Raw genomic sequence first — 14,853 nt, forward strand, 5'->3', positions numbered from 1 at the left:
TTTCTTGTTCTTTATCACTTATTATCACACATTTGCATGATAAAAAGCTTCGTCGAAACTCCCTTCCCCATCTCTCTCTCTCTCTCTCTCTCTCTCTCTGCTGTTTGCAGGTGGAGATGAAACACACCTGTCCTGTTTTTTAGACTCTGAGGCTATACACAACAGACAGGTAAAGAAAGCCCCGCCCACTCAGGTTTCAGTCAGACTTGTTTTTATAAGAGCAGCTGTTGAGGCTGTCAGAAACTCAGTCGCTCCTGTCTAAACTACCACACTGAGTTTGGGATCAGCACCAGCAGCAGCAGCAGCAATCATGCCGAGGCGATCGACCCAGGAGTGGATCCGCTTATCCCTGCGCACCCCGGGCATCCTGATCTTCGGGATGGTTTTGTCCCCCTGTGGCTGGATCCTGAACCTCACCGCCACCGTGGCCCCGAACTGGAGGACCCTCCACAACCTCCCCGCCACCCCGTCGAGCGATTTCATCCAGCAGGGCATCTTTCAGATCTGCAGAGCCACCACGGTCGACACGAGAGATGACTGCAGCCTGCAGGACACCGCGTACTTCAACAACCAGGTCATCGAGCCAGCCCAGGGTCTGATGGTGGCCTCTCTCATCGTGACGTTAATTGGGCTGGCTGTGGCCATCCCGGGGGTGCGATGCTGGACTGAGAGGCCGAACTGGTTGATTGCAGGTTTGGGAGGAATCCTGATCTTCCTCTCTGGCGTCATGACCATCATACCCATCGCCTGGTACACCCACATCCTGGATGAAATCACATCTGTGACTCCTCTCACAGATGTGCGCGTCGGCTACTGCATCATCCTGGGCTACATCGGCGGGATATTTGAGATCCTGGCCGGCTTCGTCATGTTCATTGGTATCTGCCGCTGCTGCGGAGGGAAGAACCGAGGAGAGAGGCGGCTGGAGGACGTCGCCGCCGCCCGGTACAACCACCAGAAGCAGCCGCAGCCGAGACGCCTCGACGTGCCGAGCCTGAACCGAGCCAGGAGCGCCGCCAGCAGCAGCGTGCCGTACTCTAAGGATTCAATGGATGAAGATGTGTCCTTCCCAAGGGCCAAGACTCCTACTCCTACACCCCGGTCAGTGAACACCTCCTACGGCGGCAGACCCTATGATGCTGACCTATGAGAAGATGCTCCACATCTGGATCTCCATGGAGACAGATAAGGATCTCCATGGAGACAGAAGAGGAAGACGACTTAAAGACTGGACATGACTATTTGCAAAAAGGAACTGAGAAATATTCTATAGGAAGAATCAATGGTAATTACTCAATAATTTATAACAATACAAATCTAGCCCAATTTAGTCCATAATATTCTGGAGTATTATAGCAATAACATAGGACATATACTAATATCATAAAGTTGAATTTTTTTTAAAAGAATATTGAAGGAATAGCCTGGAGAGATCAAACACTTATTGTGAAATCAATATAAACTCACTATTAAAGGGACTATTTGTAACTTTCAGAAATGCTTGTGACACCGGCACCCAGTCAGAGACGATAACGTTTCTCGCTGCGGAGCCCGTCACTTCACAATACACGAAAAACCTCTGTTGGTCTGGAGGAGCTGCAGCATTTATTTCTGCACAAACGTCCACTGTACATTCACTAGATATTCTCAGAGCTAAACTAACTCTCCTGCAATGTAGAGTGAGCGCGCATGCACGTCTAGTAGAGGTGGAGCGAGACCGCGAGAACGCACGCGGTGTGTGAGTGAAGGCAGGCAGGCAGCGGAGCAGAGACTCCGGCCACACGCGAGTCCGCATATGCGAGCGCGCATGGGATCCCGACCCGGTAGATTTATACCTGTAAAAAGTTACAAACAGTCCCTTTAAGTGAAGCAGCATCACTTTAAACACCTCTTTGAGTATTATTCCACTCATTGGGACAGTAATAGTCTACTCCAAGGCATATAATAGTACTAAATGATGTGTGAGTTACAGAGCCGGGGCTGCAGTGTAATGTGGCTACAGATGAGACTCATTATGGGCTTATAGCTGGGTTATGATTTGCCTAATTCTAACATCATTATGATGCATAGGTGCATACATGCTTCAAGCAGTGCAGTAAAGGTAACGGCGGGATGAATATACTGTTGTGAAAGTGAGGAATTCTGTATTATTGTAATTCTGCAAACGATGCTGAACTCCATTTGTAAATAGTCCTCATCTTTAAGGAAGCTTTTGCATTTTTTTTTTTGCATTTTTATGTAAATACTGTATTCTAATATGCACTTTACAATTATGGCCAACCTTGTAGGACAACAGGCCACCCGTTGTATAAGAGAAGCATCCAGAGGTGATCAATTTTGTTCTGTGATACAAGTGCTGTTTAATAAATGTGCACTGTTTCCTAATAACAGATGTCTGAGTCCCATTCCTCAACTTAATATAAAAAAAATCAGATTTTACGACAACATAACACAGTGTTTTTAAAGATATTTGCAGGGAGGTTAAATATTTTGTCATAGATTTATCAGCAGAAATGTTATTCTAGTGCGTCTAGAGCAAGAATCCAGTATGTTCACATAATGTATTCTATCATCGGTGACCAGAAGTCATTATGGGCACTATTCAAACACACATACAGACAGGCTACATTTTGTGTTTCTTTCTTTGCCTCCCTGTCTGCTCAGTCTTGTATACGTAGCCTACAGAGACAATGTTGCCCGACCGGTCTGAGAGGTTGCGTTCTTTCGGCATCTTGTCTAACAACATTACCTCTTCTGTTTAAACTGGCTTAACATCTCAAACAAGGCGACACTGTAGTGAACAAGTGTCCCTCTATAGCCTCCCTGGGCAAGTCTTTTGTTGTTAAATTGGCTTCCAAGAAGAAATCATGATGCAGTTCTCCCTGCAGGACCCCGAATGCCACAGTTAGATGTAGAGTAAAGGCACTTCTGGCTCAGACGCCAGAACAAGGCACTGGAACTGCCATAATGAGTGCATCAGCTGCAACAGATGTAAAAACAAGAAAGAGAACAAGACGGTTGCTATGCTTGTGTTGAAACAACTTGAGAAATAGTACATTTAACAACCACTGATTCACTCAGAGTAGTCAACCGGGATGGAAAATCCTGCCGATTGGGCCATAATATCAGAAATGTGGCCTTTAGGGTAATAATTTGTACGCACGGTGTATATATTCACATTTACCATAAATGCAGGAGAAATAATGTCAGTAAGCCAGGTATTGTTAATATCAGGCTTAAAGCTGCAGTCGGGAACTTTGAGCAAATATGATAAAGAGTTATTTTTTATAAAACGGTCATTATATCCTGACAAAAGTGCATGAGACAGATAATCTGTGAAAAAAGTCCTGTTCCTCTGCACTTCCTAATGTTTTTAGAAACATATTTTAGTGTACTTAGTGTAGCTTAGCCACCATGTTGAAAACAGTCGAGCCAAAACCAAGCACCGCCCACCGGTTGAAGCAAACATTCTCATTTTACAGCTAAACAGTACACTACAAGATGTTCCTGAAAACATTTGAGGCGAGAAATAGGCTTTACAGTAACAGAATATTGATTCATATTTGATCAGCGCTGCCTAGTTTGACCGGTTGATCAGAGTTCACGAGCAGTGATTGACAGCTGCCCACAGACTGCCCAGTTCTGATTGGTTGTTTACCCTCAGGCGTGGTGGAATCTTGTAAATGGCATTTTGAGCACTAGAGGACACAGAGGAACATGTTTTTTTTTTTTTCACAGATTACCTGTCTCTCATGCACTACTGTCAGGATATAGTGACTGTTTTATAAAAATAACATTTTTAGCATATTTGCTCAAAGTTACCGACTGCGGCTTTAATTAATTCTTCACTTTCATGGTAACAATGACACACCCAAAAGACAGAAAGACTTAATTACTGGCTTCTGCGTTTGAGCTGATTTCTTAAAGAGGTTTTTAAGATGTGTTCTGTTGTTTCACACGTCTACTGTCCATTTTATTGCCACATAGAATGCAGTGACTCACAAAATGACGGTCCAATACGGGTGGGGTGAGCTGGTGCGTTTAGGGTGTGACAAAAGACGTCAGTTTTTATTTATAGTCTCATGGGTGGCTGAGAAGCTATTCCTGTCAGTCCACTCACAAGAAGCTACTCTTTAAAAAAGGCTGCATTGCACTTCCATAAAATTCCATAAAGTTGGGAGACTTAAAAAAGAAAAAAATTAAAGTTTAAAAAAGTTGCTCTGATGTCCTTAGAGAGCAACAATGTCTGCGTCAAAGAAAATGCTATAAAATTATATATTAATATTATTTTCCACTTTCACTGTGTTAAATATTTTAACCAAATTCAGTCCTGATCATAGCTACCAAATATTCATTCATTATTTTAACCATTTAAATGTATGTTTGTTTACATAATGTTTTCTATAGAAAAAAAAGAATGTCTCTGTATACTAAATGCTAGGGGAATTTTTTTTCACAGTCTGGGATATTTCAATGATTAGCAACAACATTGATTCTGATGCATTTTTTTCCAGGAAAAATATGAGAAAAAGGCTCAATCTGGTAGAAAACAGTAGAAAATACAATTTTGAAGCAATTTTGAAGATTGAAAGCCTGATATAATAGAATGCATGACTTTATGCTGTAGTTGCCGTGAGATTAAAAATAGTTGTTTTAATGGGTTTCAATGGGGACATTTTTGTCCTTGAGGGTCTGAGTTTATTATAGATTTATTATAAGAGCTGAGGATGAACTTCCAAAATTTGAATATAAAAAACTAATACCAAAGTGGCCAAAATTTATGCCATTTGCATTAACATAGCCAAAGTTATTGAAAAAATAAAAATCATAAAGCAACAAAAAATGTCCCTATAGCAGAAGGGTTAAAGAAATGTGCAAATCAGAGCCTGAAATATCCTGACTTAGTTTCTACTATGGGTTAAGTTCCAAAAATCCTGGATCCTACATTTCCCATAATGCAACCAATAGCACCTTTACATCACACTCTTCCTTCTTATTAAATGCAAACATGCTCCAGTTTGTAAAGCAGGTTTTATGCTAAAAAGCTGCAGTCTCGAATCCTGAGCCAAAATACCCCTGATGACAACACCAGGGTTATGTTATTAGAGTTTTGAAAGCTCCTCCCCAGCCACAGAGGACATGATACAACTCGGACAGCTAGTAGGCTACTCCCCATGGCTATGAACCCTACCATTATATACCGGAGGTAGTCAGTGGAGTTTCCCTTTAATAATCAAGCATTCCTCGTTCCGTAAAAAGGCGTTGACATAGTCTCACCCTCATGGCAGATCCTTCCTGTTCCTTGTTGTAACAGATACATATTTATATTTATATTTCGTTCCACATGGCTGCATGTTGAGTTTAGTAAACACTGAAGCTGATACTATCCTGTCACTGGATCCTAGAAAGAGGCCCCAGAGGCAGCGGTGCATGTTTTGGTGTAATCACAACACACAGGCTGACAGCTGTCTGGTTTCAGTGTTGATGCACATCGACATCCTGTAGCAGAAGAACATTTTAACAACTTAGTCATGATTTTAAAGGGACACACCCATCAATTTGTATTATTCTTTTTTTATTATTTGGATAACATAAAGATACTTATTATCAACTTGTCAAATGTTAATTTAACTTAATATTATCAGACTATTAAATAGCTGTCTAAAACAAACTGTTAAATATTGCAATAAAGTTGTTCTTGCGTCGTCTTTCATGTGAAATCCTGCACAGCTGCAAATAATTCATGATAATAAGAAAAGTTGCATCCTTACTTTTTCAGCAATAAGCTGCAAAATCATAGCTATCAACCAAAGCAGGACACAATCTTTTTTTACACAAATTTGTGGCATTTAAGTCGTGGTTATATATAAAACAATGATGTGTTGGGGGTTGCGTGCATTTTATTTGAAAGCTGGTGAACATACAACACAATACAGAACAAAAAGTGTATGTGCAATAAAGGTATTGTAGTCGTGAATTAAATACAGTTTCTCGTGTTAAACAGTGTGCACTAACTGATCGATTCTGACAGTGAGTGGCTTTATAATTAAAATGGTATATATGCCATTCAAATAGTCCATAAGAATAGACACCATTTACAAGTGCAGCTTGGTTCATGTTCCACATTTGCAAAGCTATGTCTGTACAGCGCTAACATGAGAACATCTAATCTACCGGGAAGTAAAAAAACAATAGTTGCTAATAATCAACACCTACCAGCAGCTGTCATTTACAAAAGGAAGTAAAAATAAACCCTACAAGCTATTTCAAATGTATATTGAGCCAAAAGACAATTAAATTAATTAAGCTTGTACTGTGCCAACATTTAGGACAAAGAAAATTTTAAAATGAAGAAAAACAGGACCTGGGAAGGCGTGCGCACAAATTTTAGTTTCGGGTTGTTGACCTACATTCTCCAACAAAAGTAGGCTACTTTGTTTTCTCTTGGTCAGTATACTTAAAAGGTACAGTGTGTAGGATTTTGCGGCATCTAGTGGTGTGGTTGCAAATTGCAACCAACTGAGTACCCCTCGGCTCACTCCTCCCTTTCTATGACTTCCAAGAAAAAACGCTGGCCTCGCTCAGAGGCCATCCTTACCATAATAACACTACGTCACGTAGCATAAAAACACAAAAGGCCCTCTCTAGAGCCAGTGTTTGGTTTGTCCATTCGGGGGTACTGTAGAAACATGGCGGAGCAACATGGCGGACTCCGTAGAGGACCCGCTCCCTATGTAGATATGAAGGACTCATTCTAAGCTAACAAAACCACAACAATTATTAGTTTCAGGTGATTATACACTAATGAAAACATAATTCTTAATATTATATTTCATTTCTGCTAATAGATCCCCTGAAATGTTACACACTGTTCCTTTAAAGGGGCACCTTTTCCTTTCAGGACCAGTGATGATCACATGCAACTTTTAAGTGATAAATTAGACTCAAGATGGAATGGTGTGTGTAGTAGAGTTGAAAAACAACAGTGAAGTCAGTTTTTGTTGTTTACTGAGGACCTATAGTCAACAAAAATGTATTACTTTTGACATTCTCTCCAACAAAATGAGGCGTATATTTCCAAAGACTCATCAAAGGTGTGTGTTTTTTGTTCTTTTGTCAGCCTGACCCATCATTTCTTAAGAACGACAAACAAACTGTTCAGCCACTTACAATCCATTTATGTACAAAAAATTACACATGCTCAGTGTCGCACCAGGGCACACAATTTGTATTCCACATCCTCATAAATGTGAGGCTAAAGTGTGTTTGCACATGATTTGACAATCAGCAAAATATCAGTGTCAATGAGTATATCAGTGTTCAAGATCATAAAAAGTTGTGTCTTGCTAATGCTTGCGGTTTTCAATAGAGTTACAAAAAAGGCATATAAAACATAGTAATTCAGTCAGTAGTGTACAAAAGAAACAAGACAATACAGCATTAAAAAAGCACTTAACACTGGCTACGTTCCTGAGAGTAGAGACAGAGATTAAAGTCCTCATCAAAAGGTGATGGCAAATCCAATCTGGTTAAAATCCCTGGCTTACCCCATGTGAAATGGATTGCTGTGGAAACCATTTTTCAACACCACTCCTTCAGCGTTGTGTAAACACTTAGCAGTAAGTATCACTCTGGCGTGCAAGAGATGTGATCAAGGAAGTACATGTGCGGCGACAGATCCTGACATTTCTCACTGTGCATTCAAACTGCGAACAACATCATCATTTAGTCCATAAAAGTCTGTTCATTTCTTGCAGAGTGACAAATTCAGTAAGTGAAAATAATGGTAGTGACAAAACCTCATTCCAAAACAGCTGTTTTTCACATATCAATTTATCCCTAAATGTATGCTGTGGTAGAGGTGGAAAACAGCACAGATGTCTTTTGTCAACAACAGCTTAAAGTCTCTGCTGTGTATGCAAGGTAAAGATTCAATGCCCCAAATCCAGCTTAATAAAATATCAGTGTTACAAACATGCCTGTAAACATACTGTAAATCAGGTTGAAAGCTCTGTGATACAGGCGTTCCATTTGCCCTCAATGAATCGTGTTTGGGATATGCTTTAAAGTTATATTTTTCCATCGTCAAATGGTGTATGAAAAACATAATTACTGCGGTGAAGTTGTGTCACCGTTAATCCTGTTAAAGCTCAGCTCATCAGTTCAGTACTCGAGTTTCTGGGATGCCGCAGCATCAGTCGTAGAGGAGTAACCACAAGCCATCAAGAATGGTAGATCTGATTTCCTTTTTTTTTCTTCACAAAATTCAACAAACTCTAAGCTCTGTAAGCGTGCTGCAGAAGAATGCTGATGGAAGCTCAATAGGGTCACTGTCATGGTTGACCTGTACAGTATGAAAAGGAGAGTCATTATTTTTTTTTTATGTTTCAATTATGGTGACACACACATTTGTGAGTTAAAGGTACCCTGTGGAGTTTTTGACCACTAGTAGCGCTATAGAGCATTGTTTTGAAGCGTGGGCCCCCATTTTCTTTTCTTTTTTTTGAATAGTACATGCGGGGGAGCAATTCACTTCCTGCCATTACACAGACAGTTGGTGGTGGTAACACACCAGCAGACGTAGCAACATGCAAATAAAGGCAGTGAAGAGGAAGGATGCTAGCAAGCGAACATGAATGTAAACAATGTTAGAATTGAAATATCTAACAAAATTGATTCGCAACTATTTTATGAGGAAGAGAAAATCCAACATTGTTTGTTAGACCTCAAGGTTACACACAATGTATTTTGGTTAGGGCTGCACTGACTAGTTGGAAGGCTGTATTTATGGGGTGGTCTAGCAGCAATCTAACAGCATCATAAATTACATTGATAGAAATGTATACATTTATATTTATTTTTTTAGGATGACATCACGTCAGACATTTGGAGCTCATTCAAAAACCTCAATAGAAACTTTGAATGTAAAAAAAAATAAAAATAAAAGATTTTCGGTACAGCCCTAGTTTTAGTGAGTAGTAAGAACTTTTGTTGGTTTTGTTGTTTAAAAGAAAATACTACAGGGCATCTTTAAGTACAATAGTAGCTTTGGTGTATCTTTTTCCTTCAAACTATTAAATAATAAAAATATTGAAATTAAATTATAATCCTTTACACACTTTACATTCTGTACTTCAGACAGATACTCAATATTAATTCCTAGGTAATAGCACACAAATGGAAAGCATTTTGGAAATTAATATTGCCTACCTCAGGTACGATGGAGATTTATCCACATTATACAACAACTTTGTAGCCATGTTTTGCTGTCCGATTTTTCCTGTTGACAGCAGACAAAAACACAATTATTAATTTGTGAACATTACATCATCTTATGTTGACGTAGCAACCATTGTTCAGCACATAGTGACTCTCAGCATGCAGTAAAAACAGACACTTTCCAATAGACATTCCAAACATTCACTTCAGGCAGTTTTGAAGAGCTGCTTTTGCGGCTGCTCTATCACTTTCAGTTATTTGATGAAACCCTCATCATTCAATGAAAACAAAATCCTGCTTTTCAGTGTATTCATACAGCGGGGACCAAACCTGTCAATCAAAACTGAGCGAGATAGATTCTTTGGATTCTATGTTGATGAAGTTTATATTGTGCTTTTCTTATTCAGCCGAGGTGACTATCACTGTTCATGCTTATTATCAAACAAACCACACAAACCAGGTTCCTGTTTGAAAGAGTGTTACAAGGAATTATTCAACATTTCGGGACAATGCACCTTTTTCTCTTCTTTTCAAGAGTGAGATGAGATGATCAATATATTATTATAATATTATAATATAGCGTTGTATCATCTGCATAGGGGCTGCACGATGGTGCAGTAGTTAGTAGCACTGTCGCCTCACAGAAAGAGGGTTGCAGGTTCAAACCTGTGGAGGTTCTCCCCGTGTTAGCGTGGGTTTTCTCCGGGTTCTCCAGCTTCCTCCCACAGTCCAAAGACATGCATACTAGGTTAATTGTTGTGAACGTGAGCATGAATGGTTGTCTGTCTCTATGTGTCAGCCCTGTGATAGTCTGGCGACCTGTCCAGGTTGTACCCTGCCTTCGCCCAATATCAGCTGGGATCGGCTCCAGCACCCCCACGACCCTGAATAGGATAAGTTGTAACAGATAATAAATGGATGGATTGATCATCTGCATACATAACTGTTCTTGCTTGATTGAGAACAAGAGGAAGGTAATTGGTAAATATAAAGAATAGTAATGGCCCCAATAAATGGAATGGATTGCCATCACACATTACACATTTAACAAGTAAAACTGTTTTTAAAATGAGCTTTAAGAAATACCTGATGGCAGAGAACACCAGCTCCTCTCCAAATATGACACATTGATACATAATATCTGACTATATGATCATTATCATATCACAATTCTTGGTTTATTTATATTTCTGCAACTGTATATGCTGTTTTTTAACCGTTTTTGAGCTGTATCACATGTTTATAAGGTGTGGGTAGTTGATGTTTTGTTGTTATTATTGTCATTAGTAGTTTAATTGTTGTTGATTTTAGTGCTTTCGTGTAGTTTGCTTGTTCTTTTAATTTTTTTGTTTTTCATCCCATTTTGACATGTGGTCATTTTGTTATTAATACTGTCATTAGTAGTTTTATTGTTGTTGATGCATTGTGTTTTTCCTTTTGTTTTTTTATGGTTTAAGTTTGTTTTTCTTTTGTTCCTTTTTTTGCTTTTGCTTTTAATAATTACATATTTGTTTTTACAGTGTGATGTAGTGTTTTTGTACAGACCCCAGGAAGAGTAGCTTCTACCGTGGTAGTAACTAATGGGGATTCTGGGTAAATAAATAAAATATCAATCTCTCTTATGTGTGGTGCTGAATTCAGGACAGAGTTAGCTTGGCTTAGTGCAAAGACTGAATTTGGGGAAATTAGCCTGTCCAATGCTCTCAAATATACTGATGGTTGTTGCCAGGCTAGCTGTTTCCCTCTGCTTCCAGTCTTTATGCTAAGCTAGGCTAACTTTTCCCTGATCCAGCAACATTTTTAAAGTACGGACGAGATTGACGCCATTCTTCTCGTCTCACTCTTGAAAAAGAAAGCAAATAAGTGTTTTTCCCGAAAAGTTTAACTATTCCCTCAAGAACAACAAATGGAAAACCTTTCAACAGAAAGGCACGACCGAGATATTTCAGTACCTGTTCCTCTCCTTTTGCTTCTGCCTAATCTTGGCGAAGATGAAAGCCAAGATCACCACCCCGATAATGACGGCCAGCACACTCAGGGTCAGCGGTAAACTTAAGGCCCCGTTGACCGTGTCGTCGCAGGAGTTGCCCCGGTAGCCCAGATGGCAGTCGCACACCATCTCGTTGCCGCCACCCGGAAAGAACACACAGTCACCATGGCCATTGCAATCCTTCTCTCCGCAGGTCGGCAGGCTGTAGTCGATGCCTCTCGGTTGGGGAGGAGGTAAAAGGGTGGACATCGTAGAGGAGGGAGTGGAAGGAAGGGAGGAAACACTGGGCTGTTAAGGGAGGGAGTGATAAGTGGAAGGATAGATGAGAGATGAATGGAAGAAAGCCACACCCTAAAACACAATGGGGAGACACAACAAAGAGAGAAGATCGTTTAAATGGATGTCCTGAGGTTAGGCTCAGTCAAACATGTCTGCAAGTATGTTTTTTTAGCTGTCCTCCTTAAATCCATTCAACTCTAGCTATTACTTAACCAGTAATCTGATTCACTGACTTAACAAAGCAGAATTTGTCATAATTCATGTGATTATTTCTGCACTGCAACATTCAGTTTATTACTTCTCTTTGTCAAGGACCATTTTTGGCTAGGGAAAAGACTTTTTTTTACCACCAACCATTCTTCCTGCGTGGAATCCATCACATTTCATGACTATCTTTCTCCCCTTGCCAACTTTAATTTGGTACGTTCCACCTTTCATACAGTTTGTTGGCTGTAGTGGTTGTGTTGTGCTATAACTAACATTATAAGACCATGTTGCCTTCAGGTGTCTGACAGAAATATGAGAATAGCACGCTTTGTATACGTAATAAAGAACGTGGTAAACATATATGACAGGGACAGTCCGTTCTCATTCCCAGGGCGTTAAATACCGAGCCTTTGTCACGGCCGTCGGCGTTCGGTACCGCCACGGGTATGAAATGCAACCGGGAGTTCATTAACTAGAACGTAAACCCATCGGCGTGCAAAAGTAAACGCTCAGAGAAAGTGCGCGAGTTAGTGTGGTGACGTAGTTTAAACAGCGAAAAGACACACACTGGGCAGGCGAGAGGAGAGGTGGATTGGTCCAACAAACACAGGGCTTTCATCCAGGAGACCGCTGTTTGTGTCCAGTGCGTCACGTTACAATCAGCTGATGGTTCGTGTCCCGTGTTCACAACGTTCAGTGTCATTTTCACGGTACAAACGTAGTAGTTTTAAGCCCGACCATGTTTTTATTTCCTAAACCTAACTTTAGTGGTTTTGTTGCCTAATCCTAAAGTGACGCCAAGGGTAACTATAGTGGTTTTGTTGCCTAATCCTAAAGTGACGCCAAGGGTAACTATAGTAGTTTTCATGCGACAATAAAGTGACGTCAAGGGGCGTGACAAAGCAGCGGTATGTGACGAGGTGGGATGATGGATCCCCAGTGCATGAGATGATCTTATCAGTGAGCATGAAGATATCAAGTGATTATAAATTGAAACGGATCCCTTTCACATCATACGTAAAATCCAGACTTTATCTTAATAATCTCCCAAAACATATACATATTTAATACCGCAAAGTTTTGTTTATACATTTCCAATTGTATAAATGTAAAACAACAACAAAATAGGAGAGCTTCTTAACAGTTTCCGCCGCTCACACACTGCGAGCTGCTTGTTGTGTGGCGTCACACACTCGGATGTATTTTACTGTTAAATCATCACAGACAAATGACCGAAAACGCCTAACAGCCGGCAGTGCAGGAAACCAGGATTGTACATCTTGCCTTATGACAAAACTTTAATTTTCTTTTGTAGTTATTCAATCCACATGAGAAACATAAGGAAGTACTCCTCCTGGCAACAGTTGTGTAATCATCAACAACATTACAGAGACAGAACCCCAACGGAAAAGCCAGGGCTGCCTGTTATCAACTCATAGCTCCTATTAAAGAAACATCAACCTTGTCTTAGTGACAAAATAAATGTACGTTAAAGGGCACTGTATGATTCAGCTGAATCTTAAACACTGAAGTATCCATTTCAACAGTGTTGTCCACATCTACTAACATACTGGATGCATAAAGAGAGTAGGATAAACACAAGAATGAACCAAAAGTAAATCCATTCTGAGCCACACAAGTTGACTGCTAAACAAAGCGTTGCATCACAGCTTCCTATATAACCAGTTTGGGAAAAGTCACTTCCGAGATTTAAGAGACAAGACTGACTATTATCCTGAGCTATACGGCGTGACAGATGAACTGATAAATAACTGGTGAAGTTATTTTTACTTTCTCAAGCATCTCGTCATTCAGGTTTCCCACCATCACAGCTTGATTGTATTGGACACTGGCTTCGGGGGGCATGCATACCGTTTAGTGAAATGGCAAAGCAACATGTCAAAATACGACAAAATGAAAAACATACTCACAGAGGCAAAGAATGCAGACTTGGCGTCATAAAATTGAAGCTGCGGAGGTTAAATTTTTGTTGTCCAGGTGTGTCCGTGTGTGCTGAAGGTCCTGGGTCTTTGACAAAGAATTCGAAGTTCCTCTTTCAGTGAGGGAATCTGTAACAAAAGGAAGGTGGGAAGAGGAAGAAAGCCGAGACCTGTGAATACCTGCCTCTTTTTTCCCCCCTAATCACAAACACACACACGTAAAATTACCTCCTCCTCCTCCCTCTGCCTTATCTTTAATGGGTTGAGTCATGCAGGCTACAGACTCTTGTTCCCACCAAATATCCGTGTAGCAACTTTAAATTTCATAGAGGGAGTGCTAACTAATCTTGTGCTTCAATTAATCGTTGACTCAGGCTGACTCACAATGCTCTGGCATCCCTGGGAACAAATTAGCTTAAAATTGCTCATAAAAGAAACATGTTTGACACCAAATAACAGAGACAAATAAAAGTTGACGAAGAAAAATAAAGATTTTATGAAATATGGCACGGATTTCACCATCTTAGACAAGTCACTTTTCCTGAGAATTGGATGCTGAATGACATAGTAAACAAAACACACACACACCCTTTTTCCTAGAAGCTATTATACTGAATAACAGTAGGTGTGTTTGCCAGAATATAGCGGGGGATGGAAGGAGGAGGAGGCGAGCTAGAACAAGACGAGCTGGCGAGACCTGACAAGACTGGCATGTCTGTGTAAAAGGCAGCACTTCATGTCTCGTGCAATTGTCAGAAAATGCTTTTTAGGGGATTTCTTGGGCCTCCTAAGGTAAATGAAAATACCTTTTTGGTGAGATTTGAAAGTTTAAGTTTTACGATATAGCAAGAGATGGCAATGTCCATCTGTCATTCGGTCCAACAACTACTGGATGGACTGCCATGACTATTGTACACACATTCCTGGTCCACAGAGGACAAATCCTCCATTACCAAATTGGGGATGTTGCCCCTAACTTTTCCTCTAATAGCGCCACCAGCAGGTTGACATTTTTGGCTTTTAGTGAGATGTCTTGACAACTAAACTGGACTGCCATGAAATTTGGTACAGAATTCATGGTTCTCAGATGATGAATCCTAATAAATTTGTTGATCTTGAACGCTGTCATCAGGTCCAAGTTACAGTTTGTCCACTACTTTGGTTTATGATCAAATACCTGCAAAACTTATGACATTCCCATTAGCTGTACTTTGTGTT

The 14,853-nt window shown here is 40.3% G+C and overlaps 1 protein-coding gene and 1 long non-coding RNA gene across 2 annotated transcripts; one reads left to right on the top strand and one right to left on the bottom strand.

Moving 5' to 3' along the window:
* The first annotated feature begins 232 nt into the window (after window positions 1-232).
* Window positions 233-1,400, top strand: cldn23a (claudin 23a). The gene has a single exon (XM_037751864.1). The coding sequence runs from the start codon at window positions 311-313 to the stop codon at window positions 1,148-1,150; it is 840 nt and encodes a 279-aa protein (XP_037607792.1). The 5' UTR covers window positions 233-310; the 3' UTR covers window positions 1,151-1,400.
* Window positions 1,401-8,256: 6,856 nt separating this feature from the next.
* On the bottom strand, window positions 8,257-13,883 carry LOC119477794. The gene is made up of 4 exons (XR_005204317.1): window positions 13,627-13,883; window positions 11,172-11,560; window positions 9,211-9,280; window positions 8,257-8,344 (listed from the first exon to the last, which is right to left on the bottom strand). It is a non-coding gene; the product is annotated as an uncharacterized LOC119477794 (long non-coding RNA).
* Window positions 13,884-14,853: the final 970 nt, after the last annotated feature.

The sequence above is a fragment of the Sebastes umbrosus genome, chromosome 19 (assembly GCF_015220745.1).
Source record: "Sebastes umbrosus isolate fSebUmb1 chromosome 19, fSebUmb1.pri, whole genome shotgun sequence".
NCBI classification, from domain to species: domain Eukaryota; kingdom Metazoa; phylum Chordata; class Actinopteri; order Perciformes; family Sebastidae; genus Sebastes; species Sebastes umbrosus.